This window comes from Melanostigma gelatinosum, assembly GCF_949748355.1.
Source record: "Melanostigma gelatinosum genome assembly, chromosome: 10".
NCBI classification, from domain to species: Eukaryota; Metazoa; Chordata; class Actinopteri; order Perciformes; family Zoarcidae; genus Melanostigma; species Melanostigma gelatinosum.
Genome location: NC_136643.1, coordinates 9,851,487 through 9,879,101, shown reverse-complemented (window position 1 = coordinate 9,879,101; position 27,615 = coordinate 9,851,487). Strand labels below are relative to the sequence as shown.

General features: G+C 45.7%; 1 protein-coding gene across 1 annotated transcript in view; it reads right to left on the bottom strand.

Moving 5' to 3' along the window:
• Positions 1–27,615, bottom strand: part of spegb (striated muscle enriched protein kinase b) — a 46,362-nt gene that overhangs the window by 9,294 nt on the left and 9,453 nt on the right. Inside the window, exons 2-31 of the mRNA XM_079276968.1 lie at positions 18,407–18,487; positions 17,921–17,981; positions 16,198–17,753; positions 15,877–16,020; positions 15,582–15,764; positions 14,434–14,600; positions 14,085–14,173; positions 10,869–11,044; positions 10,337–10,597; positions 10,076–10,234; positions 9,454–9,643; positions 9,133–9,362; positions 8,465–8,584; positions 8,226–8,330; positions 7,828–8,034; positions 7,603–7,726; positions 7,220–7,392; positions 7,021–7,133; positions 6,686–6,854; positions 6,439–6,535; positions 6,090–6,290; positions 5,783–5,840; positions 5,574–5,651; positions 5,201–5,373; positions 5,096–5,122; positions 4,796–4,948; positions 3,908–3,950; positions 3,699–3,767; positions 878–3,608; positions 600–749 (exon numbers count right to left, since the gene is read on the bottom strand). Coding sequence (XP_079133094.1) covers positions 600–749; positions 878–3,608; positions 3,699–3,767; positions 3,908–3,950; positions 4,796–4,948; positions 5,096–5,122; positions 5,201–5,373; positions 5,574–5,651; positions 5,783–5,840; positions 6,090–6,290; positions 6,439–6,535; positions 6,686–6,854; positions 7,021–7,133; positions 7,220–7,392; positions 7,603–7,726; positions 7,828–8,034; positions 8,226–8,330; positions 8,465–8,584; positions 9,133–9,362; positions 9,454–9,643; positions 10,076–10,234; positions 10,337–10,597; positions 10,869–11,044; positions 14,085–14,173; positions 14,434–14,600; positions 15,582–15,764; positions 15,877–16,020; positions 16,198–17,753; positions 17,921–17,981; positions 18,407–18,487 — 8,088 coding nt within the window. The remainder of the gene's footprint in view (positions 1–599; positions 750–877; positions 3,609–3,698; positions 3,768–3,907; positions 3,951–4,795; positions 4,949–5,095; positions 5,123–5,200; positions 5,374–5,573; positions 5,652–5,782; positions 5,841–6,089; positions 6,291–6,438; positions 6,536–6,685; positions 6,855–7,020; positions 7,134–7,219; positions 7,393–7,602; positions 7,727–7,827; positions 8,035–8,225; positions 8,331–8,464; positions 8,585–9,132; positions 9,363–9,453; positions 9,644–10,075; positions 10,235–10,336; positions 10,598–10,868; positions 11,045–14,084; positions 14,174–14,433; positions 14,601–15,581; positions 15,765–15,876; positions 16,021–16,197; positions 17,754–17,920; positions 17,982–18,406; positions 18,488–27,615) is intronic.

Genomic DNA, 27,615 nt, shown 5'->3' with positions numbered 1-27,615 from the left:
CCCTCTTCATTTTTGAAGAGATATTTGTATAAGACAAACAAAGGCATCACATGTACATTTACAAACCAATCAAATGCTATGTGTTCACTGATGTTGCCCTACAATCTATGCGTTATGGTTTGGTATATCATGTGATATGTGATATGTAAGAAAGGTAACCTAAAGCAACAGTTTGACATTTTGATAAATCACTCTCATATCGATATGTAAATTATGAAGCTACAGCCAGAAGCCAGTGGAGAGACTGGATAAGGGGAAACAGCTAGCCTGGCTCTGTTTGTAAGGTAACAAGATGTGCAAACAAAGAAGGAAAACAAGGGTTAAAAACTACACCTCGTGGTTTTAGGGAGGAATCACTTCCTGATGTATCCTCTGGTTGCCTGGCCACTTCACAGTGATGAGAAAAACATCAGAGTTTCCACTCTTTCTGCTAAGCTAAGCTAACTGGCTGTTGGTTCTAGCTTTATATTTAATGACGGATACAAGAGTGGTCCTCTTATATAACTCTCGATAAAGTATATCTCCAAACCCTTGCTTTACGCTCTAATTACCATACCCTTGACACCATGCAATCCCATGTGCACTCTTATGTAACTTACCTGAAGCCAATCTGGAGTACTGGCGTGAACGTAGGGAACTATTTTCTCTGGAGATTGCCGTTGGTATGTCAGGCTGTGATACAGTCTTGTCTCGCCTCCCTCTGGTTAGGCCCCATCGATCCCAGCGGGATCTGCGCTCACCCTCCACAACTTTACAAGAATAAAACAATTGACACCATTAATAAACCATCATGCATTTAAGAAAGTGTAATTGATAATGCTCTGCAACCATGACTATACAGTATATATTTTTAAATAAAGGTCTATGCCATACATACCCTTTGATGTTTCTGACTTTAGGCTGGACATGGAGTCTATAGACTCTGATGAGGCACCATTACTGGCCTGAGATGCCAGCTGGTTCTGAGGAACACTTGGAACCTTCGTAGCACGGATCTCTGATGTCGCACGACGAAGCATGGAAAGAATGGGTGTCCTCTTGGTTTCCTTGTCCTCCGATGCTTTCCTTTCCTCTGAGTAGCTGCGGATTCTTGTGGAGATCCCAGCCACCGTTGATTCAATCTTTCTGCGCATTGCTAAGACCGGTGATTCATTCGGTTTCTTAAGCTCCTTTTCATCTTGTTCCACCAATGAATTACCTCCACCATCCATTTCCACTTCCTTCTTGTCCTGTGACCCTCTACGGCCGAGAGTCCAAGAAGGTCTATGTCTTGAACCAACGGTATCTTCTTCTTTGGTCGTTTCCTCCTTGCGCTCAGTTGACGAAGCTCTCTTCAGGCGCATAGAGAGCCTTCTCATAAATCCTTGGTCCTTTTGAGCTTCACGAAGATCCTGGACTGACTTCGACTTCTCCTCAAGTCTCCTTGGTGCCAATTCCAATGGCGCACCAATTGGCCCAGGTCTGTATATGTCTTCACCTGACTCTGTTGAGTCTGATGAAGCCACTTGGGATTTGTCCTCATTCTTTGACCGTGACAGAAATTTAAGACTTCTTGAGATGGAAGACTCACGTTTTTTGAAGCGGGCCTCAAAGACCTCTTCAGAGGTAATGTCCTCAAAGTCAACTCCTGCTGAGAGCTCTTGTTGGGATGAGGAATGTGTGGTAGTCCATGGTGGACTGGGTTCCTTTGTCATCATTTCTGGCGACGCTACCCTGGAGTACACAGCAGGGTGCTCATTGGTTGACGTGGTAGCTGGCTTTGGTGGACCAGGTAAAGCAGAGGACATGCTGGCAAGTGGAGATGTGGGCGCAAATGTTTCAGTTAACACTGAGGGATTCGAGTTGGCCGGAGCAACAACGGGTGTAGAGAGGCCTAAAGCTTTGTCATTGAGAGGCTGAACTGAAGGGACCATGATGGTCTGCATAATACTTGCATATGCTGAAGTCCTTCCATCTGGAAGAACAACCTTAGCAGGAAGCGAGGGTGTCACATAAGTTGACACAACATTTGCTGATGGGCGGGAATATTCTTGTGTTGGTCTCACCATGGCTGAGTTCGTGGTTATGATCATATCATAAGATTTAGCAGGCATTGCTACTTCTTTTTCTGCACATTTTTCAGAAACGTCAACATGTCCTTCAGCATTTGATTCAGCATCACTGACTATTCTTTCCTCTTCTTCTTCTTTCATAATCTGTTCTTTTTCTTCTTTCTCATTTCCTCCTTCGTCTTCCTCCATTTTCTCTTCTAGTTCAGAGCTTTGGACCACAAGAGGAGGTGTAGGAATTATTTGGCCCGTATACTCTGATTCAATCATTGGTTCTTCCGATATGCTCATGTCCTTCTCTGAGAAACCACTAGTGCTCGATCTCTCATCAAAATTACTATCTGTAGTCAGCCCTTCCATCTTTTCAGTCATAGTCTCATCAGGCTTTATCTCTTTCTCTATCAATGATTCCTCGCTTTCTGCTTTGGTTGGACTTTCCTGCACAACAGCCTCTGGTGTCGGTGGTCTTGGCGAAGGTTCCCTGGGAGTCACCGGATGGGAGTCTAGCTTGATTTGCTCAGTAAGAGCTGACATAGATATGGCCTCCTTGAGCCTTCTCTCTTCTACCCGTGCCAAGGGAATCTCCAAGGGAGCTCCTGACCGGCGGTGTAAAGCTATAGGTTCTGAATCACCTTGACTGAAAGAAGCAGTTTTGCGCAAAACTTTGGGTCTGGGAACTTCGTCCATTGCAGAATCGCTGGATGCAGCTCTAATTAGTGGGGGTGGGCCCAAACGAGCAGTACGAGAGAAGCGCTTTTCATCTCCCACTCCCAATGTTTCCAACAGAGGTCCCCTCAGTCCACTCATCTTGTTGTCCACAGAGCCACCACGAAGCAGTCGCTGTCGCATCAGCTCCAGTTTGAGAGCGTAGTCTTCTTGACTCATCTTGGCAGTTCCTGGGCTGGTGCTCCTTCTTGGTAGTTCCATAGAGACAGCTTTCTTGAGAACTCTCTTTCCACCCTCTTGATTAGCTTCTCCAGCTCCTTCCTCTGGTGTAATCCGGAGCAGCAATGCACTGTCGGCGGAGCCTCCACGTCTTAGCTCTCCTCTCCGTCGTCCACCCTCTGGTTTGTCTGACTCTATGCTTGAACCCCTTCGCAGGGGTTTTCTAGTCAGCTGCGACTTTTGTGGCAATTCCGCTGGTGGTTCTTCATCTGAGGAACCCCTGTCATTGTCCTGTGACGACCTTTTCCGCAGGCGGCCTTTAGCGGTTAATTTGACGCCTTCTTTATCCATTTCTTTAGGGTCACACTCCATATCCTCCTGGGCTTGAACAGGGGATGTAGTCCATTTACTTGTTCCATCCTGCTTCCCTGTTTCCTGCTCATTTGTCTGGATGTCATTAAGTGACATCCTTGATCCAGAAAATTCCATGTTAAGCGGCATTGGAATGAATGGCAGTTCATCAATGTCTTCATCCGAATCTGAAGATGATGACGGCAAAGGTGAACCTTCTTTAAGGTGCCCGGGAACGGCAATGGAGATATGACTGGAGGAATCGTTAAGCAACTCAGGTATGGACCTCATGACCATTTTCGATTTATAGCTGATTAGTGAACGCTGTAAAAGTGGAAATATGACTCAATAAAAAAATTATTGCAATCTGGGTCTAATGCAAAATAGAAGCAGAAAAGGAAATAAAACCCTCACCTGCCATTTTCTGCGAGATACAAACTTCCTCAAGGACTCTGTGCTTATGGCCTTCCCCTTGCTAAGTGTCTGTACAATGAAGAGACATGAAATGTAATAAAAGGAATGATGAATAAGACCTAGCTCAGTATCGTCAAATAAAAATGACTGCAGAAAGAGGTTGTGGATGATTAACACTGCAGTGTGAAGTACCACAGGCCTGGTCTTACCTTGAACCAGGGGTGACGGAGACATCCTTGAGTATCAGGTCTCCTAGAGAAACAAATATGTCATATTTATGTTTACATTTGTTATTTGTTCTATTATCCAGCTTAATAAACTGTGCTGTCTTAACAATGTTGAATGAGAAGCACCAGAGGAAGACCACATGAGAGTTACAGACAGAGCCTAGAGAATAATGGAATATTCAACCAAATGTTTGCCTGATAAGCATCTAAAACTGAAACAAAATTGTTGACATGAGCGATTTCGTCTTTTTATTTACTTGACAAGGAACAATTTATTGTGCCAGTGAGGAAAATGTTGTGGTGAAAGCTGTGACATCTTCTAGAGGTGTTTAATTAAACCTAAAAAATGAACACACTACATTTAAACTTATATTAAAATATCTATAAAAGGCCATAAAGGAAATAACTGTCAAATAGAATTCTGAAAAAAAGTCAATGAAAAATATGAATATAATGTGAAAATCTAGAAATACTGAATAAAACTTGAGAAAAGTGAATGTAGCTCTCATTGTTGTTGACTTTTGGTTTGTATTTGTGTGTTATTTCAAATTATGTTTAGACTGACGTGCGTTAAATAAGGACACTTTTATCCATTCAAACAAGATTGTTGCAATCTGACTTTGCACCAGTTTACTCATTCCAATGCACTGTGTTTACCTTTAAGACCTTAACTGTATAGATTGCATTCCGGGTGATGTCAGACATCAGCATTGACTGAAAATATGTCCTATAATATCTCCTGTTTATTCAATATACATTATCTCCGGAATAGCTTGTTGCAACTATAAGTTAAATGTCCAGATGTATTTCAAACAATCATGATTTCACATAAAACAGATCTTGATAAAGAGATCCAGCAGTGTTACTCACAGCCTGTCTGCTACCAGCAGCTTTATGATGAACCCTTTAGCCTCTCGGCAAAGGTCAGCGAACATGCTCTCCTCGAAGGCAACATTATAGTTCCTGATGTTCAGTAAGGAGCTGCGGTCATTCTCTCCAGCAAATGGAGAAACTCCTGTCAGACTGATAAAAGAAACAACCGCGTACATTTTAATGACAAGCCTATGGGTAAGTCCTGAACCAGCTAACACATAGAAAACTGGCATTGGTATTCAGCACCCTAGAATACATTTAATTATGATGAAAATAAAGAAAAACTATTTTACTCACCCCAGATATGCAATGACTCCAATTGACCTAGGAGAATAAAGAAGATAATTAGAAAATGGTGATGTATTAAGACAAAATAAACAGTAAATTCAAGAGAAACTCTACCAGATGTCCGTCGCTTTTGACACAGGGGTCTGATTGACAATTTCTGGTGCAACAAATTCTGGTGTGCCATATTTGCAGTATTGAGCCTCATCGGGTGTGATCTGCACTGCGTTGCCGAAGTCAGAGATTCGTATCTGATCACCGTGGGAGTCTGCCATGAGGATGTTATCAGGCTGAGGAATGAAATAAAATAAAATAAAAAAGGTTTTATCATGATCTGCCATCAGAATACTCTTGTATGATCATTTGCTAAATGTAAAAACAAAAACTGTTCCAGTGCAGTTTTGAAAAAATGTATTTTGAATATATATTTTTTATGTATCCAAAGGAAGACGGTGATAGAGTGGGAGAGTGAGGATCCATGAGTATCTACCTTAATGTCGAGGTGTATAATGTGTTGATGATGAAGGTAGTCCACGCCCTCAAGCAGTTGTCTTATACATGAACGTACCTGGTGGTTCCAAAACACAAACATACCAGTATTAAAGTACATACAGTATATTTGATCATGACAGTGAAATTGATGTTGAAATGTGTGATTAGTGTTAAATTTGCTGTGCAGGCATAAAACCCTCGACTTACATCAGACTCCATAACTATAGATTTCCTTGTAAATCTGTCAAGCAGCTCCTCGTGGCATCTTTAAAGATGAATTAAGGCTATTCTTTCTGGGACCTTAGATGCATTATACAATTAGCTTTGTTAAACATTTAGAGTATGTATGCATGTATATGCATTTATTTAACTTTTAACAAGAAAAAGCACTTCAGAACATAACACTTAGAACTACATTGAACGTGAAAAAGCAAACATTTTTATTCATATATCATTTCACCTGCGTTCCCAGGCTGATTGTGTACTCTGTGTTTTAACTGCCTAATAAGGATACATTTCGGTGATGATGACGACGGCATTCTTTTTCTCAAAGGCATCCTGAAAGAAAAGGATTCTCTCGTGGTCCAGCTTGGAGAGCAGGTTCATCTCTCTGCGGGCAGACGCCTTCTTCTTGGCCCGTGTGGAGACGAACTTAGCAGCATACTCCATTTTGCCGGCCTTCTGGGTCACACGTTTCACATAGGAGAATGCACCTCTGGAGGAGAAAAATCAGGAGGAAAACTTAGTTCATCACTATTTAACTCTACTTAATGAGATAAAAACTGCTTCCAATGCTAGACTATGGTCCTTTTGCATCATTATATTGCGATGGGATTTTAGATGTGGGTTTAAAAATGCCTTACCTTCCAATTTCCTTGTGAATGTCATAGTTGTCAGTCAGTCTGCGCATCTTCCTCAGAATAGTCTCCTCATCATCCAATGGATCTTCCTTACGTTTGGCTGTAGTAATGAGCAAGTTTTAATTGGACAAAGGAAACTCAAATAATTAAAAGACATTAACAACAACAAGTATTTTTAGCTTGTTAGCCATGCAGCCAAAAGACTGTTAAACCTTTTTTCTTTAATGGCGTCGATAGATTGACCTCTCACCTTCATGAATGGTGAGCTCAGCTTTACAGGACACAGATCCTGCCAAGTTCCTGGCAGTGCAGGTGTAAACGCCGGAGTCTTCTGGATGAGCGTTTAGGACCACCAGGGAACATTCATTGTCATCATACACGAATGTGTAATGACTGCTCTCCGACAGCAGGATGTCGTTCTGAAAGCAAATACTGTACGTTTCGGCTTTGGTTCTTCTGAGCTTTATAAAGCAAAGTTATCTGATTTTGTAAATTTCTAGTTAAAATTTGTACCCTACTGTATAGTTCGGTTTATCTTGGTGATCACTTATTCAATTCATTTTGATTGCTAAAATGGATAAAAACCTTGAACCAGAGAATGTCGGGAACGGGTTTGCCCTCCACAACCACAGCAAAGCAAGGGGTCTCCCCTGCACACACGTCCAAGTCCTCCATGATAGTTTCAAACGTTGGCGGCGCTGCGGACAGAGTTGCGAAGGTACAATACCAGGTTACATTAGCTTTTAGACGGCTGAATGGACAGATAGATCAATCTGCTGCCTACCTGCCATCTCCACGTTGAAGGTGCAGCTGTCGCTGCCGTGCTTGTTGGATGCCACAAACACCATTTCTCCGATGTCAGCACTCTTCACTTTGAGCAGCTTCAGTGTTTGCTGGTCATCGTCTGGCATAGTCATCTCGTACAGGCCTGGCTTGCTGGAGAGGACCGCTCCTCTCCTGTTGAGAAGGGTTTACATGTTCAATTTTGTTCATAGGTGGGAGGACAGCGGGATAGCACTTGGAGTGGAGCCTTTTACATATTTGTTCAATGAGAATAAAATAAAATGTAAAATCAAGACAATGCCGAAATATATATATACTGAATATGCTTGAGACGATATCACAGGCAAATGCATTCATGTAAGAATAGAAGATGTTAATAGATACCTCTTCCATAGGACTGCAGCGTTAACGTGATTGAGGGTGACAGTGATGATGACTGACTGGTTTTCCATCACATGTACAATATCTGGCTTATCAATAATCACCGGAGCCTCCTGAAGATAGGGACCTAAAAGCAAATGTACACACAGATAATATTTATTGAATGGTTCAACCATCCACACTGATGATGGATGGATGGATGGATGTTCTGGAAAAACCTGAATGCACCTCGGTCCAGGAGCTGCACCGTGTCGGTGTTAGGTGAGGGTTTGCTGAAGGCTTTGGAGGTGATGGTCAGGACCCTGAAAGCATAGCGGACGCCTTTGGAGAGGGTGGTGATGGTGTAGGTGGTCTCCTTCAGGCCAGAAGCTATGATGGTCCACTGGATGGAGCCCAGGGCTTGTTGTTGGATGGCATACATCAGGGAGCTGGGGTCTGAAAAGAAAAATGGTTGGAAAGTTGGAACTACTTCTTTGCCGTTCACAAAAACACAACAGTTGTGTTCGCTGCGCTTCCAGGAAGCTTACAATGAAACCCTTTTTTGAATAATTATGTTTATATTTCTTTATATAGTGTACGTATTTGATCTGGTAAACAAAACAAATTGGATTATCATTCTTTCGTACCAATGGAAGGATCCAGCCACCTTGGTTTCTTCCAGCTTAAGTTGATGGTTTTACCAGTGATGGATTCTATCACTGGACACCCATCAGGAGGGTCCGGGAGGATATCTGAAAATGACCACAATGGAATTAGAGGTCCATAAATGTTTCTGATCTTCCTTTTTGCCAGAGCAAATCTGTTTAAAGAGGGGGTTCTTGTTGGAATCCCTATGTGTTTTTTTTTAGAATAGAATGAAAATCACCTGTAACATAGAGATGAGCATAGCAGGTGGCTTTGCCAACTTTGTTAGAGATGACACTCTTGTAGACGCCACCGTGGGCGTGGCACAAGGAGCGGATGACCAGGCTGTGGACGTCACGAACTACAGGAGGAAGCAGAGATGAAAGGTTAGTAGGTAGTACTGGCCCGTTAGCGTCTCTATGCGACTTAGCTGACCACAACAGTGTCAAATAAAACGCTGTCCCTGCCTTCAAAATGAGACTGTTGACCTGAAAAAGTTATTTCTTAAAATGTCTGAAAAGCAAACTTTTGCCGTTATGTAAGTATTGACTGTCCATTCTCAGAAGCAAGGTAGAAATAGCGTGATATTGTCAGTCTCTGAATTTGACTGTTAGAGATTTAACTAATTAGCTGCTCAGAACAGCAGTGTTAATCTAATCACATACTGTCATAATGGGGTTTCATTCAGCTCAAAGATGTACTCAATTAATTTTTAGAAGGTTGGCTTTTCTTCATGTAAGTGCCTAAGTTCCTTTTAATTTTGATTAACATATTCAATTTACTTTAACTTTCAATAAAAATGCCAAATTATAGGAATCTGAAATAAACTGCTCAGACCGTTGCTTTGTGAAGGCTCGGGTACGTTGGCCTGAGCATTGGCTGAATGTTATTCCATTTTCAAACTCTTACACTGCGTCATCTTGCTGTCCTCGGTGCTCTCAATCCGTTTGCCGTTGTGGAACCAGACGATGGTGGGGTAGGGCAAGCCGGCTACTTTACATTTGAGCACAGCCTCCTTGCCCTCGATCACATCCAGGTCATAAAGGGGTTTGATGAAGTCAGGCATAGTGAAACGCTCCACCTCGTTCTCCGGAACCTCTGGCTCCTCTGGGATCGATGGCATCTTCTCCAGTTTAGCCCTAAAGGGAAAAAAAAAATTTTAAATAACATTTTAGAAACCAGATTCTAGAATAGTCCATGAAACACACGACAGGACTAACACGCTCTTACATCTGCGAGGAGATGGCTGGCCGTGGTTCTTGTATGTAAAGCTCGGCGGAGCTCTCTGCCTCGCCGTGACTGTTGCGGGCCGTGACAGTGTAAAATCCCTCATCCTCATTGGTCACGTGAGAAATGAAAAGTGAATGGCGGCCGCCCTCCCGAAGAACACGAATGTCCTCACTTTCTATAAGCGGATGATCTAAAGGGAGAAAAAAAAGTTTGTATTTATATATTTCTTTAGTCTTAAAGTGCGTTATAAATAACAAGAGGGGAGAAATATAAAGAAAAAGAGTAAGAATGGAGTATTTCACAAAGGATCGGATCCTCCAACTTCTTAGAGAGGTAACCAACTACTTTCACTTTCGCCGTTTGCAGACATGTAGCATAAAAATCAGATCACTTGCTCGCAGAATGATGATGAAAAAAAAGAAGGCCAATTATTGCCTGCTGACAATAGTATTTTTAGCTGACCCGAGTATTCTGGGACCTGTAATATTTAAACCACATTTGCTGTTACCACCAGTAAAACAGGGTGTCGCCAAGTCAACCAGGAAATCCTAAGGATTGCCACTCAAAATGTAAGATGTTCTGTGATGCACCTCTGCGCAAGAGCAAATAAGTACAATCCTACCAAAGTGGCTCCAGACGACCTTAGGAGACGGCGTCCCACTGACTTTGCAGTCAAATCGAGCGTTGCGCCCCTCAATCACTTCTAGAACGTCCAGCTTGCGAGTGAAGAGAGGCTCAATTGATGGGATGACTTTGAGTTTGCCGCATGAAGTCACCTCCTCTGAAGAGTAAAAATGTGTATTCAGAATAGCAGAAGAGACCCGGCAGGTTAATTCCTTTTAATTTAAAATCACACACTGCGATATTTATTCTTGAGACATACCTTTAGCTGTGCTGAGCTTGCACACGTACGTCCCACTGTCGTCCTCGTGTACGGAGTTGAGCAGCAGCCGGCACTTTCTTCCATCGAAGTGCATTTTACAGTTGAGCAACGCCGGCTGGATCAGTTTCCCGTCTGCCAGCCAGTCCACATCGGTGTCCTTCGGTCCGATGACATGACACTCAAACAGAACCGTCTCTCCAGCCTTGGCTGTGATGTCCCTGACCAGGCGGATGACAGCCAGGCCTGGCTCAACTGGTGGCGCTGGGTGTAAATAAAGGACATTTTCTGAAGAGTGCTGTTCAGTGGTACTTGATGGTTGGACTAGTTACTGGTCAGAATCTATGTTTTTATTCACTTTAGATTATGGTATCAATGTATATATCCTAATTAATAAGTAAACTAGTATCAGCAATTTAGTCACAACTAAGCAAACTGTTAAGTCGACAAAACCTGATCAAAAACTGCTCCATTATCAAAAACAGAGAGTGAAATGTGGACCATCAAACGCCTGTGCATTTCGAAAGAAGCGTACCTTTTACCTCCAACTTTGCTTCACACTGCTTTGTCCCATACTCATTTATGATCTTACAGGTGTAAACCCCAGAGTCTGACCGCAGTGCTGACTTGACGGTCATTTCAAAAGTGCCGTCTTCTGTCTCCCGCACATCGTGACGTGGGTCAGCTTTTACCGTAACTCTGTCCCTCAGCCTGCAAAAGAGGAGAGTTTAAGGGAACAATTCCTGTCGTGTGTTAAAACAAGTGATGAATCATGCATGAGCTTTTTTAAAACTTAATTTATGCGATGAGGGATGACCAAGCGCACACTTTTTCCAACCACAAGCTCTCTTCTGGCTGGTATGAAGGGGGTGGAGGGTGGGATACATCATCCATGACTGCCAGTTTTATCTTTAGCACATTCCTTTCATGCCATTGTCTTTCGAGAGTCATGACTAACTCCAATGACAGGACCTGCCTGTGTGATTCAGCTATTCTTGTCGCTCATATTAAAAGGGATGGTTGAAGTGGGGTTAGTATGAGGTACCTATCCATAGTCAGTGTATTACCTACAGTGGATGACACGCCTCTAGTTTGGGGAAACAGACAGTATGAACATGGAAGCTAAGCAATGTGCTGCTGTGGACGGGGACAGCTAAATATATTTTAGACACCTAAAAGAAAGGCCCACCTGAAGAAAATGAGTTTTCAGTTCACGTGTACGCTATATTCTAGAACAGGGATTCCCAAAGTGGGGTGCGCGAGCTGCCTCTAGGGGGTGCGCGAGAGGAAAAGTGTAATGGCGGTCTGATGGTGTAATAATATTAAATATAAAAAAAAAATTTAATTTTAATTTAAAAACTGTCAGGCCGGACATCTGAAGCTATCAGTCGTAAAAGAGGAGCGGGACAGAGAGAGAGAGAGGAATCGGAGGCGAGGGGAACGGAGAGGTGCATTGGGGAGACACCGGGAGAAGAAATCGAGCCAGAGTCAGAGGAAGATGAGACGGAGGAGACCGGAAAGGAGGAAGGGATAGCACAGACAAATCGGGAGCACATCGGCCCATCGCGGAGTCAAGGTGAAAAAATAGGAAACGAGAGAGCATCAGACTGGGAAAAAAAGAGGAAATATGATGAAAAGTATCTGTGTCTGGGCTTCACTTGGATTGGCAATGCAGATTCCCCAAAGCCACAGTGCGTGGTGTGCAGTGAGGTTCTGGCTAACAGCTGTATGAAACCCTCTTATTTACGTCGCCACCTGAACACCAAGCATGCCAGTGCAAGTCAAAAGCCCCTTACATTGTTTATATCGAAATTGGAGGAGTTACAAAACAGCCAAAAACAACTGCAGTCTCATTCATGTGTTGGGTCTACAAATGACGCACTACGGGCTTCATATCTGGTTACAGAATAGCGAGAAAGGGGCTACCGCACACAATCGCCGAAGACGTGAGCTCGCCAGCTGCCAGAGAGATGGTGGAATGTATGATTGGGGAGAAAGAAGCAAAAAAGTTGGACATGATCCCGGTGTCCAACAACACTGTGTCGCCGCATCGATGCTTTGTCCGAAGACATCCTGGCTACATTAGTCGCTCATTAATTGTAAATTAAATGTGATAATCTGCCTCTGAGCCTGTGCGTGTGTGCTCGCATCCGTATTGCTCTTTAAAAGTGACGCCTTGTGTCACTGAAAGTTATTGAAACTTAGTTGCAGTGTTTCAGGGCGTTTTCACACCTTCAGTTCGTTTGCTTTGTTCCGATTCAGGGATTAATATGATACAATGTTGCAGTTTGTGTTCACACTGCAACATTTAACAGCGGACTAAATATTGTAAACTAACGCCACGCGCGAGCAAACTGTTCTCTCATTGGTCCGATTCTTATGCGGCTATGAAGGCTTAAAAGGCTCTGTTGCTTCTTTTTTTTTTTTTTTTTTTTATTAACGGGGGGGGGGGGGGGGTGTAGAATATTATCCTTGCCGTCAGACAGCCCTTTCCAATGAGGAAGTGAGGCCGTTACATCCATCAATTCTCTTGTCAAAGCCACCAGACTCCATTGACACAAACAGTAATTTCACCTACAAGCCAAAGAAGGTAGTCAAAGGTCATGTGTACTGCTGTTGATTGTAGCTTAGTCTGCCGTATACTAAACGATCGCCTGACACATTTGAATCTGTTTTTATGACTCTTCATGGCTTGTAGCTAACGTTAGCTCTCCGCTAGTGACTGCCTGCTTGCGTTTCTGACTTGCTAGCTCGACCGCTGCGCTCTGGTCCCGTCTGCCCCCCCTCTCTCTGTATGCAGTGCTAAGGCTTGTAACATTTTGTTCAAATTCAAAATGCTCAACTTATAGACGCAACAGGCCGTGCCTTGCACTCCAGTGCACCACTCGTCTGACGTTCGTCAACATGCCTTGTTACTGATAAAGCAACTGGTGGGCAACAGTGCATGCCTGGCTGCCTGATCAGTAAAATACAGTAAAATGTTGTTCAGAATTGAGAAAACGAATAAGCCGTGCCGACTGGATGACACCAGACCATCTGAGAAGTGTGAGAAAGTATTTTTAATTCAACACCAAAGATGGCGCACCAGTGAGTATTTACAGCAGCAGGATGGTGCACGTGGGATTAACTCAAAGTCAACAACAGTGCCCATGCTCGAGAAAATGAAGGAACATGTCACCCAGTTAACAGAGAGAAGTTCCACGACAATAACATATCAGGCTTTGGTCTTTTTCATTGGATTTGCTGGCAGTCAGAAAAATATGGAATATTCCAAGCTGGTGTCATAGCTCACAACTGCAATGAAGAAACCACTGGCTCATAAAACATATCAGGGAGTATTCTACAAACAGGAAGTTCAATCCGATGTGGCTCTTTTTTTTGGAACCGCCTGAGCATTGCATGAGAATTCCAGATTGTTGTCTCAGAGCTCATTAGTTCAGCCAGACATTTGTGTTGCTGGGCCCTGAGCAGCTCAATGGTAAATGGGGGGGAAGCATGTTATTCTCCTCCTTTCCCTATTAAGACTCTTTCTGTCAGCCTGGAGATTGGTGAGCAGTAAGCATTAATCTTCCACTTCCTTTAACTGATGCAATAAAGCAGCATGCTCCAGAACAAACTATGCAGTCAAACAGGCATGCCCACGGTTTGTGATACAGATAAAGTATTTTTCCATTTCCCATCCAAGCGATGAGTCTAAGTGGGTTGATGAAGTGTGTGTGTGTGTGTGTGTGGGGGGGGGGGGGGGACCTACCAATAGAGCATGGGTTTGGGTTGTCCACTTATTCGGACAGACATGGTGACTTCCTGTCCTTCAATGACAGCTTGATCACTCATTGTTACCTGTTTGAAATGTAATGTACGTTAGAAGCTGAGAGATGCATCTTTCTACCTGCATGTTTATATTTGACGGATGTGTTGATGTTCATACAGGAGAATTCACATTGATCGATTCTGTACGCCCTGTACAGTAACCATTTTGATGCAATATATTGCAACAAACCAGTTAAAAATGCAGTTGAGTATGTGTCAATGCTGAAAATATAAAAGTGATTCTCTAAAAAAGGGAAAGTCAATTAGGTATCTGCTTAATCTGAGCTCACCAGGAATGCAGGGGGTTTCCTGAATCGTGTGTCAATAGTTCGCCTGAGCTCAGGCCCTCCAAAATCCATGCTTTCCTCCAGGGGACTGAGATACTCCTCATCAGATGTAATAGGGCTGCTGATGTCCCTGGGCACACCCAGGTTCCCTTTTGGCCCCTGCACAGACTCTGTAAAAGCAACGAGGTCACATTGTGTGTCGGGGTTTAGTTTCAGACAATCCCGCTCGCAAACAAATGAGCTCAAAAAGAACACAGGAGAGCTGGAGGAGTTAAAATATAATTAGAGTCTGAGATGTCAAATGTGAAATCCAAACAATAGTGGATTCACAGTGAGTGGAGGCAGTGAGCCTCAGTGGGCAATTTATAGGTTCAGTTTCGACTCTGAGTTACTATGGTAACTATAAGTGAGGTTGTTCAGCTGGAATATATGGCACAGGCATTTTGCTCAGTGAGATAATGAAAAGGGAGCAGGAGAGAAATCAGCTGAAACACAATGCCCTGTTTGGGAAGAGATAACCAAGATGTTGGTGGAGAATAAGAGATTTTAAAATTCTAAATTATTGTTCAATACATTGGCCTATTTTTTAATATGTAAAGTATTTTTAAATACTGTCCTATTACATTTTTGACTGATGTCCTGCTTGATCTGTTAAAATGAAGGTGAATGTTTGCATCATAGTATGATGTAGATCAAGCAGGACTTTGTATGAACGACAAAATTTTTGTATGTAAAAAAAAATGTATGTATATTGTGGTGATAAAAAAAAAACAAGTATTTCACAATGTTTTCAGGCTTCTTTTTTATGTGTTGCTTGAGAAGATATTTGTTTCAAACCTCATGTTCAGTTTCCATTAAGATATTTTTAACATTGGGACATTTACTGCTACTGCGTGCTTCCTACTTCACTGGTGCAGTGGATGAGAGCTCTTTCTCATCCTGGTTAAACATTAGCCTAGCGCCATGGAAACCTCATCCACGAACCTGGGGCTTTAGTTTGTGAAAGAGATAAAAAAACCTAATTTAGAATTGTTAACATCGCAGATTTAAATATACTACATTTACATCCGCTCAGACGAATTGTATATTTCAATGGTGATAACTAGTAAAACAGAACTATGCTGTAAATACTCATTTCAATTTAAACGTACCTGCTTTGACTATAAGGGTGGCACTGCTGGACGCCCTGCCCACCTGATTAACAGCAGTTACGCGGTATTTTCCACCATCAGTTATTCTAGCTGATTTGATGAGCAGAGTATGTCGTTCCCCCTCCACTTTGACTGCGTAGTTTGCATTGCCGGTGATTTCTGTGTTTTCTCTCATCCAGGTAACTACAACAGAGAACACAAAAAAGACAAATAATGTTATTTTTGTATTGATTGCTTCAATTTACAATTCAAAATTACCTATGAATGTTTTTGTTGTTAAAACCCAACGTGTTACCTTCAGGAATTGGGGTGCCGGCAATGATGCATTTCAGTAGCACATCGGCACCAGCAGATGCTATGGTGTCTTGCAGGGGAAACTCAAAGACAGGGGCCTCCATTGGGTCTTCTTCAGCAGAAACATAAGAATCATCTGACGAATCTGCACAGTTTGACAAAAGACAAGCCTGAAGCCATTTTTTCCCCCAGTGATCAAATTAGAGGAAAAGCCCCTCGAGTAGGGAATGAGTAATAGGTTGATTAAACATGAAAAGCAAGCAGACTGGAAATGTACACTACTGCAGAAAGCTCAATGAAAGCGAAGCACAGCAAATCCAACCTAACTCTGGAGACAAGGGTCGAGGGCGACGGTTCTTTCCTTTGGCCTTCAGCTGTCGTCCCTCTTTGGCACTACCAGTTTTCTGCTGAGGCTCACTTGTCTTCACATGAACATCTTTGTCCATCTTTTCATCTTCAACAATAATCACGGGGATTCTTATCTTTGAGGCCGGTTTAAATTGATCCACTTCCATTCTCTCCTCTGTTGGGGTGACTGGTGACATCCTTGGGGGTTTTGGGGGTGGTTGAGGAGGAAGATCTTGCACAATGACCACCCTTTTTTGTACCAGTGGACTTTCGGGTCTGTTTTCAAATTTTCTTAGTGCTACTTCTATTGGCGTCTTCCTCCCCGAAGTTTCATCCTTTTGTGACGTTTGCAAAAGAGATTCTTGGATGTGGGGGGATTCTTGCATTCGAGAGACCCTTTGCACAAGCGGACTTGGTGGCCTTCGTTCAACCTTGCGTAACGTCATCTCAGCAACATTCCTGCTTGGCGAATCTTCCCTTTGTTGATGGTATAATGCTGGTGATGATGATCTCTGAACGATTTCCGTTACTGGACTGACCCTACTTAATTCTCTCACTGATCGTTGTCCTGGTAAGTCGGATAACTGCATTGACTCTGGGGTGCCTGCAACTTCTCCAAATCTACTGACTGTTATGGTTGTTGAACCACTGCTTGCTGTCTTTTGGGGTTGGGACATATACTGTTCTTGCCGTGTTTGCTGTTGTTGCTGCATTGGTTGCTGATTATGTTCAGTTTCCCTCTGTTCCTTTGCCCACTGGGCACGTTCCCTTTCTTGGAGCTTTTGAAGGACTTGTGGAGGAATAGGTTCAATTTTCCTTAAAGGCAGGCGCTGCTTGCTCTTTAGCGTGAGCTGTTCAGTTGAAAACGACTTTTTCATGTGAGGTTTACCAACAAGCTTCTTAATGCGCTGGAGCTCCTCGGTGAACTTGTTCTCAATGTCTTGAACTTTTTGAGAGTAGCGAGGTTTCTCCTCCAGCGAAGCGGCTCTCTGTCTAAACAGAGATCTTCGTTCAGCGGCATCCTCTTTCAAAGCCTCCCTTAGGTCTTCCCTTGAACTTTCTCGAGAGATGCCCAGCCGGCTTCCTCCATCATCTGAATCTACAGATCCGGCACGATTGAACCCTGCCCAGGACCCTGCCGAGATGGAACCTTCTGGAATATCAAGGCTTCGTCTCCGCTCTTCCAATCCACGGACCTTCTCAAAAACCTTTGAGCTTGCCCTGGTAAGCTTTGGGGATGGTCTGAGGGTCAATTCTTTCCTGGAGTACTCGCTCAGTGGAGTCTGTGGTCGGGAGTCCTGGCTGTTACCTTGGGTGACAGATATGGGCTGCCTGACCTTTTCTTCAAACTCCCCAGGCACTGTGTCTTGGTAATCAGTTTGCGCAACAATTTTTTTCCGCAAGCTGAGAGGTGTCGTTGAACCGGAGCGACTTGGCATTGGAGAGGTGGAGGGACGTTTGACGAGCCTTGGGGATGGGGGTGGGAGGGCTTGTGGCGGAGATTCTCTTGAAAGGTTCTCTGACGGGCTCCTGAAATAAAGGATTTGAAGCAAAATCTGTTGGAATCGGTAGATTGTTACTAATTCACAATCTTTTGAGTATTGTATTGAATTTGAGTCCAATAATACAATCATTACACTGAGGTGTTTTTTTTATTTGTATAAACTGCTAGAGTTATTTGCATGTTTCTTTCTTGCCTGGTTGTGTTAGAGTGATCCTCACGTCCATGTCTGTCATCTTCTGCACATTTGTCCATCACTGCATCTCATGTAAAGAGGAGATATGACATATTGTACAGGTAAGCCATTGGGTTCCTGCATTGACTATGAAACACAACAAATGTACGCTGGTCATTGTTTTGGTTATAAGGCATGCAAGTGCGACTCTCGCCAGCCTCGTTTTCAGCCAATGCAAGCTCTGTTCTACCAACTGTTTATTACCAACCGAGCACCTAACCGAGACAAACAAACTTAGTGACTACATGGAGCAATTAGCAGCTAAAGAGCCAGTGTTTCCATAACAGCTCTAAAAGGAGAGTGAATGGTTAAACTTATAAACTTATATTCAAGTAGACACAAATGCAACTCCAAATAAATGCCAATGTTACTGTTCATAAAAGATGTATAAAAGAAAATCCATGATTCTCTCAGGGAATAATTGCAAGCTGGAAACACGGTGGATACCTGTATGCACAGCCTGGTCCTCAACATCCCCACTATCTTCTTTGGTCTCAAATTGCTCACCTTCATCCTCTGTATCGGAATCTGAAAAGACATATAACACCATGAAAAACGATTTCCTAGTGAATTAGAATTTTACCTGAGAACACTATTGGTTGAGAAAATAGTGCAAGTTAAACAGCAGAGAGAATCCCTCATAGTATTAATTATTTACAAAATTAAATGTTATACAATCTATTAGCATTAGTTGAAGACATGTGTCCATTGTTGCAGCAGCAGAAGAAGAGAGAGCACACTGTTAATAAAGGAACCAATAGAATACATTATCTTATTCACTTCAGTCTTTAAATGACGGTCATAATCAAATAGAGATGAGGTGTAATGCAACAGAAAACTAAGCTTGTAGTTGAAGGAGGTTCATTTAATCTTTGATGTGCCATTTTTGAAATGCATATTATGATATATTTTGACAGCTGGGATTATGGTTCAAACATTATGCACAATTGAGATGTCACCATCAACACAAATTTGCAATTGAATTGTTCAATTGACTTTCACTAAACACCATTAACATGAAATGTTGCCACCCTCGGGTCTCATTAGCACATCTCAGTTAAATGTACTCAATTTGTACAGTCTTTATCTTTCATCATTTCCTCATTGGTATCTGCAAGTTAATATTGGGGAAGGGAATATAATACATTGGAGCAAGATACATAGAGGTGTTTCAGTGTTTCAATTGAAAACTTTATTCTTTCCATTTGATCCCTTTTATTAAAACATAAAAACTTGTTCCAGCTGTACCATCTGAAAGATATGGAGATTTTCCTCAGACAGAGAGAAAACTCAGTCATTGGTGGAACTCAAAATAGAAAGCGCTATTGAGTCATTGGCATCCCAGCAGCTCTTGTGGGGTGTTTGCTTCACAGTAGGTGGAATTAAAATAAAAAAACAGAGGCTATCTGTTGTTCCCTTGCAGTAAGAGAGCACAATAGGATTATGTTGTTCATTCTGAGCACGATAGAGAAATACTGGGATTATTCGTATGAATTCAGTACAAAGACCAAAACCTTACATGTCGTGTGTGTGGCAAGCTCGTGATCTTTCTCAAAGCTAATAAATCTACATAAGTTGCACATTCATGTAATATCTAAATCATATGACAACATTGAACATTTCAAAAATAAATCTCTCTTGGACGTTTTCAATGCAATGCTTTTCCCAGAATACCACCTACAATTATAATAAAGCAGTTACACATGCAGCTGTTTTATATATGAGCATGTCCTATATATATATATCACCAGAGTCTGTTGTACACACTGTATATAACATTTTTTACACCGTTTTTACATAATTAACAACTGCCGCCACAAAGCACCTTTAGATGTTGTCCAAATCGAAAGTACTGAAGCAGCGTTCAAAAACCAAAACAATTACAAGAAATGTACATTACATTAACCATTTCTATGATCACAAAAGTTCATGTTTAAGTATTTATCTCGCTGCAACATCTCCAAAAGAACAGTCATTATATTGATTTACAGGCTAGAATTTAGGCGACAGTGAACATGCTACATGAGAGTGCCAAGTTTAACAGGGCTGGGTATTTAAAAGGCAATACAGCATTTAATCAAAAGGTACACTAGTTTTGAGCCACGCTGGTGGTGTGGCTCGAGGGATGACAATGGTAATCCATGCCGATTAATCAAGTGCCAGTTTTCACTTAGACAATGAAATAGCTCAACATCGACATGACGGATTGACATCAAATTTGGCACAGATATTCGTGGTTCCCAGCTAATGTATTCTAATGCATTCTAATGCTAATGTAATGACATCCGACGTCGCAAGTATTATATAATTTCCAGTGAAACATATTTATTAAGTTTATATATTTACAATATACTAAGTGCAAAGCGGTACACTATATATATATATATAGATATATATATATGAATATGTAGTATACATGTACAGATGTATGGAGTTGGGACACTGCATTCGTCTTGTGGACCACTAGTAGCACTCTCCGTTTCATACCAGTTTAATTTGTACATGCACAAACACACAGGCTACGCCATAGATATTTCTGCCCATGGTTTAACTCTATACCACAGTTGATGTGGTAATGTGCAAACAAAAACAAGCAATGCGCCAGGAAAAATATATGGAAAAATTAGCATTGCAAGTGATTGAGGAAGAAAATGCATCCAACGCATGGATGTATGAAGAGAACTGGGCACAGCGTTGGAGGCGGGCCCCTATTCATTCCCAGGAACATCGCTCAGCGGCGTATGAAGCCGACAAAGTTTGACCGCAGGGTATAAAATTAATCGGCTCTTCCATCCATGAGGCCCATAGAGCAAGCACACTAACCATTCCTAGCAACACTGCTAGCCACTAAACCACTGTAGAACACCATTATCCAATTTTTAGGACATAATGATTTGAGGTTCGTACTTGGAAGTTGATTTACTTCACAAAAAAAGTAATGATCTGCTGATTTACAGATGTCTCTTTCCCAATGTAAGTCAATGGGGAAATGTATTTGTGGGCCAAATTGCACCTCATGATAGACCCTGAAGTTCTATTTCATCCTTACTGACCGCCAGAGGCAGTGCTTAACACTGGATGTATTCCGTCTCGCGCATGCGCAGGTCGAATATTTATATCAACAAAGTCACTCGTGACCTCAGGTGACTCCCGTCGTCTATAAGTTCCGGTGTCATCCTGAGTTCAGTCCTTTTTTTCTTCTCGCTACGCAGGTTGACTACCATGGTAGTCGAAAAAATATATATTTTGTCTAAGAGCAAGATATGTTAAAGTTTGTCGCGGTAGCCTTGTGACCACCGGTCGGGGTTGCGGATCTTCGCCCTCCAAAGGCTGCGACAAGCGGTCCCTCTTGGGAGGGAACGGCGTCGGCGCCGTACGGACCATCGAGCCCCAGTCTGGGTCGTGCGGACCCGAATGGGCAGCAATCGGTGAGATCGACTGACATTGTTAACCATTGTTCGTTGTTGTTCCTCGGTTTGCAGAGCGTTCCGCTCTAGCTAATCGAGGGGCGGGCCGTCACAGTAAACATAAGCGGCCGGATCAGGAGCGTTCGCCGGCTTATTCGACTGAGCTGATACTCGTGTCTAAGCTAAATACTCTGATTGTGTAGCCATTAATTGTTGTGAGAACATTACGGCCATATCAGTTAGCGGATATCACAGTTAGCGGAGTGCCCTCGCTCAGGCTAACTGGTAGCACACCAGGAGTTCCAGCAGCTATCTATCGTATCTACTATTATCTGCAGCAACTATCCTAGTGGAGAGAGTGTCCCCGCTCCCCTCTCACTAGAAGGACGGTGTTATTTACCTATTTTCACAGGCAGGGTGCTCTCGCTCAGGCTAACTGGTGGGACACCAATATCTACAGCAGTTATCCAAGTGAGGAGTGTCCTCGCTCCCCTCTTGCTAGAAGGACTGTTCTCCTGACCTGTTCACAGTGGCAGAGTGCTCTCGCTCGGGCTAACTGGTGGGACACCAATATCTACAGCAGTTATCCAAGTGAGGAGTGGCCTCGCTCCCCTCTTGCTAGAAGGACTGTTCTCCTGACCTGTTCACAGTGGCAGAGTGCTCTCGCTCAGCCTAACTGGTGGGACACCAATAGCTACAGCAGTTATCCAAGTGAGGAGTGTCCTCGCTCCCCTCTTGCTAGAAGGACTGGTCTCCTGACCTGTTCACAGTGGCAGAGTGCTCTCGCTCAGGCTAACTGGTGGGACACCAATAGCTACAGCAGTTATCCAATTGAGGAGTGTCCTCGCTCCCCTCTTGCTAGAAGGACTGTTCTCCTGACCTGTTCACAGTGGCAGAGTGCTCTCGCTCATGCTAACTGGTGGGGCACCAATAGCTACAGCAGTTATCCAAGTGAAGAGTGTCCTCGCTCCCCTCTCGCTAGAAGGACTGTTCTCCTGACCTGTTTTCGCAGTGGCAGAGTGCTCTCGCTCAGGCTAACTGGTGGGACGCCAATATCGGCCGCAACTATCTGAGTTGAGAGAGTGTCCTCACTCCCCTCACTGACTGTCCCCGGCCGCTCTCAAACATTCAGCAGAGCATCCGCTCAGACTGGCCTAGAGAGTCGGCCATGTTTGACTTTCCCGGCTGTAGGACCTGTATGGCTCCTCTGCAGCCTGATGATGGCCATGACCTCTGCCCCGCTTGCCTTGGCATCGAGCATCTGAGGGAGGGCCTCTCTGAGAACCCATGCATGAACTGTGGCATCATGCCTCAAGCAGTAAGGACTGCTAGGCTCGCCGAGGCGGAACGCTTGACTGGTATGGTCGACCTCCCCCTGTCGGGTCAGCTGAATCCAGCCCGACCTACCCGTTCCAAGCGCAGGGCCGCAGAAACTGCAGGGGCTCCCTCCAAGAGGGCTAAACCCAGCGGGCTGTCTTCTAGAGTGGATCTGCTGACCTCCGAGCTAGCTCAGATGAAGTCGCTTCTACTGGCCCTCCAACCCAGTGTAGGGGGGGCGGAAGCGCCAGATCCACCCGCGGCTGAGCTTTGCTCAGAGGAGGACGTGATGTCACTGGCGGCGTCAGCCACGCTCTTTACTGAGTACAGTGAAGAGCAGCCCTCCCAGGCTTCTGGACCTGCCTCCCGTTCCTCAGCTCAGGGCTCTTCGGAAGGTGCAGTCGATAGCTCCATGGGGTCTGTCATTCGCATGGCACTGGCACGCCTGCACTTAGATACGCAGCAGCCGGAACCCCAGCCTGCGAGTGCCTTCTTCAGGCGTGTTCTCGCCCCTACCACCTTTGCTGTTCCGCCCTCCGAGGAATATCTGAGGGAGCTACATGCATGCTGGAGGGACACCAGGGCTCTGTCCCATCTTACATCAGAGGGCCGAACCCTGGCGGCCATGCAGGACGCGGCAAAGTTTGGCCTCACCCGTATGCCAGCTGTTGAGCCGACTATTGCGTCCCTCATAGTTTCCCCTGAGGAGACCCTGAGGCCCGATGCCAGGTGCCCTCGACCCCAATGTCGGGTCACGGATGACATGTTATCCAGGGCTTATGACACAGCAGCACGCATGGGTCGTATTGGCAACTCCCTCTCCCACCTCATGCTTGGCCTCTCAGCTTCTCTGCAGCAGTCTACTTCCGATGCCTCCGCAACCAGCCTCAGTGATGCCTCACTGCAGGCGTTTGCGCTCATGTCGAGGGAACTTGGACGGCTGATGTCCACCCTGGTCCAGACTCGCCGCCAGGTTTGGCTGGCGCAGTCACCCCTGTCTGAGGCATGTAGGAGGACCCTCCGTACTCTCCCAGTGGAACCGGGTGAGCTGTTTGGGTCAGCTGCTATACAGGCGCTTCAGCGGACTGTTGAAGCTAGCCAGACCAGGCGGCAGTTCTCTGGTCTTCGCAGGGACATGCCCGCACCCCGCAGACGTCGGGGTCCTACTCTAGCCACCCGGGGCCATTTTCAGCCCCCGGCTCACCCCAGTAGTCGCCACAGGCCTCAGCGTACCGCTGGGAGGCCGGACCGCTACCCACAAAACCCTACCTATGTTCCCCCTAGACAACCTCCGGCCTTGGGGACTACCAGGCCCCCCCCCCGAGCCTCGAGAGGCAGGGGGTACAGGAGATGATGTCTCCCGGCCGGCTGTCGGTTATTTCTCCCAGCAGCACATCAGCTACTGGGCAGCTCATGCTTTAGACCCCTGGGTGGTGTCCACCCTAACCCGGGGGTACAAGCTTCAGTTCCGACGCCGGCCACCAACCTCCAGCCGGGTCACAATGACCAGTATCTCCGATCCGGTAAAATCCCTAGCCCTGAACCAGGAGTTAGCCACGCTCCTGGTCAAGGGTGCAATCGAGAGGGTGGACCCCCTGTCACAGCCCGGGGGGTTCTACTCAACTTACTTTCTTGTGAAAAAGAGAGGCGGCGGACTGCGCCCAATCCTGGACCTGAGGGGACTAAACAAGTTCCTGAGGGTCTTGCCATTTCACATGCTGACCACAGCAGACGTCCTTCGGGCGGTTTCCAGGGGAGACTGGTTCACGTCTGTCGACCTGGCGGATGCCTATTTCCATGTTCCCATCGTACCTCACCACAGGCGGTTTCTCCGCTTCGCCTTTCAAGGCGGTCACTTCCAGTTCAGGGTGCTCCCATTCGGGCTCTCCCTCTCCCCACGGGTGTTCACAAGGTGTGTCACTGCTGCCCTTTCCCCCCTGCAATCACAGGGCATGAGAATACTGCCGTACTTGGACGATTGGCTGATCTGTGCGCCATCCCAGCTTCAGGCGGCGCAGGACACTGCTCGCCTTCTTTCTCACGCGGCCCGGTTGGGCCTCAGGGTAAACATGGAGAAGAGCTCCCTGAGCCCTTCTCAGAGCATCACCTTCATTGGTGTGGCTCTGGATACAGTCACTATGAGTGCCTGTCCGTCACCCCGAAGGGTGGACGACATCCTCCACAGCCTCTCTCCCTTCCAAGGGGGCAGGCGGGTGCCCTACATTCTTTTTCTCCGCCTATTGGGCAGACTGACAGCCGCCTCGGCGGTCGTTCCATTAGGGTTGCTGTCACTGCGACCCCTGCAGAGATGGCTGAACAGCTTTCACTTGAATGCCGAGTGGCACAGATACAGGGCAATAGTAGTATCGGAGCAGTGCCTACTCGCCCTATCCCCATGGAGGGAGCGGGCATACCTGACGAAGGGTGTCCCCATGGGTTCGGTCCCATTCCGCAGAGAGGTGGTCACAACAGATGCCTGCCTCTCAGGATGGGGTGCAGTGTGGCAGAACAGGACTGCTCAGGGGCAGTGGTCTGCTCAAGACCACATAGAGCATGTCAATGTTCTAGAGCTACGGGCTGTGCACCTAGCGCTCAAGCATTTTCTGCCATACTTGAGGGGCAAGCATGTGCTTGTCCGGTCGGACAACACCTCGGCGGTGTTTCACATCAACCATCAAGGGGGCACCAGATCTGCAGAATTGCTACGGGTAGCCCGTGCCCTTCTCACCTGGGCTGCCCCTCGTCTTACCAGCCTTCGGGCAATGTACCTACCAGGGGAACGGAACCAGGTCGCAGATTTTCTGTCCCGTCACAAGCCTCCACCGGGGGAGTGGCGGCTCCATCCAGAGGTGGTGCAGAGCATTTGGGGTCTCTTCGGCAGAGCAGAGGTGGATCTCTTTGCCTCGGAGAGGTCGACCCACTGTCCCCATTGGTTCTCCCTGACGGAGAGGACCAGTCCTCTGGGTCAGGATGCCCTGGCTCACACGTGGCCACAGGGGCTTCTTTATGCCTTTCCACCGGTCCCTCTGATCTTGCCAACACTTCTCAGAGTCCTTCAGGAGGGCCACAGACTCTTGTTAGTGGCCCCCTTATGGCCAGCCAGGATCTGGTTCTCCCTACTGCACAGACTCTGCTGCGGGACACCCTGGCACCTCCCCGACAGGAGGGATCTCCTGTCGCAGCTAGGGGGTCAGATTTGGCATCCCAATCCCAGCCGCCTCCAACTATGGGTCTGGCCGCTGGAGGGCCCGACCAGCTGCTGACTGGCTGCATAGAGCCAGTCAGAAGAACGATCCTGAATGCCAGGGCACCGTCTACCCGGCTGCAGTACGAAAACAGGTGGGGGCTGTTTTCTGCCTGGTGTGTGGTTCGGAACGAGGACCCGGTGCAGTGCCCCGTACCTGTGGTACTTGAGTTTCTGCAGTCCCTGTTAGATAAGGGCCGGGCTCCCGCTACCCTGAGGGTGTACGTGGCCGCTCTTTCATGGCACCATGCTAGGGTCGACAATGGCACAGTAGGGAGCCACAGACTGGTGTCCCTCTTCCTAAAGGGTGCTCGGCGGTTGCGTCCCCCAAACGCCCCGAAGGCCCCGGCATGGGACCTACATTTGGTATTGGACACCCTGTGCTTGCCTCCTTTTGAACCCCTGGCACGGGCAGAGCCGAGATGGCTGGCAACCAAAACGGTGTTTCTCCTCGCCATCACGTCGGCTAAACGTGTAGGCGAGCTGCATGCCCTGTCGGTGAGTGAATCGTGTCTGAGGTGGAACTCAGATGGATCGGGGGTTACTTTGTGGCCTAATGCAGCGTTTCTCCCAAAGGTGCTGACACGCTCTCATATCAACCAGCCTATCCAGCTTGCGGAGTTTGACCCCCCATCGGGTGAGGAGAGGTCAAGGCTGCTATGCCCAGTGCGGGCCCTCCGAGCTTATGTGGAGGCCACCGCTTGCATACGGCGGTCGGAGCAGCTCTTTGTCAGTTATGGTGGGCCTAAGAAGGGCTGTGCTCTTTCGAAACAGCGCCTGTCCCACTGGATAGTGGAAGCCATTGCCCAGGCATACAAGGCGAGAGACCGTCCGCTACCATCCGGAGTGAGGGGCCACTCTACCAGGAGTGTCTCCACGTCATGGGCAGCCCTGAGAGGTGTGCCAGTGGAGGATATATGTGCTGCGGCCTCATGGGCCTCACCGAGCACCTTCACCAGACACTACAGAGTGAACGTTGCCACCCCTCACCCACTGGGGAGGGTTCTTTGGCCAGCTTCCTCTGCCTGAACTATACAAGGTGGGTACTTGTGATTCCTCGTGACTTTTTTGGTATAAGTCATCCAGTGTTAAGCACTGCCTCTGGCGGTCAGTAAGGATGAAATAGAACGAAAGTTACGAACGTAACTACGGTTCTATGAATCCTGGATGACCGCCAGAGTTCTTGGTCACTCGGAATCCCGTGAACTCGCGAGAAGATTCCATAGGACTGAACTCAGGATGACACCGGAACTTATAGACGACGGGAGTCACCTGAGGTCACGAGTGACTTTGTTGATATAAATATTCGACCTGCGCATGCGCGAGACGGAATACATCCAGTGTTAAGCACTGCCTCTGGCGGTCATCCAGGATTCATAGAACCGTAGTTACGTTCGTAACTTTCGTTTTAATTCCATGGTTTGGCTGAAACAATTGGCTTTAAAGCCTAGAGCTCTTCCTCAGGGCTTGATTCAAAACATATCTCAAAGACACTGAATGTAACGCACTAAATTTGATTGACAACATTTTACATCAGACAAACCCCAGCTTCTACCTCTAAGATTCTGGTATGCACGTTGTTCGAAGAAGGGTGCACAAAAGGTGATCGTGATGAACTTCTTTTGATGAATTTTTGTTGGAAAGAAAGGTGGACGCTATTGCATTTGTAATTAGAGAGATCTCATTAA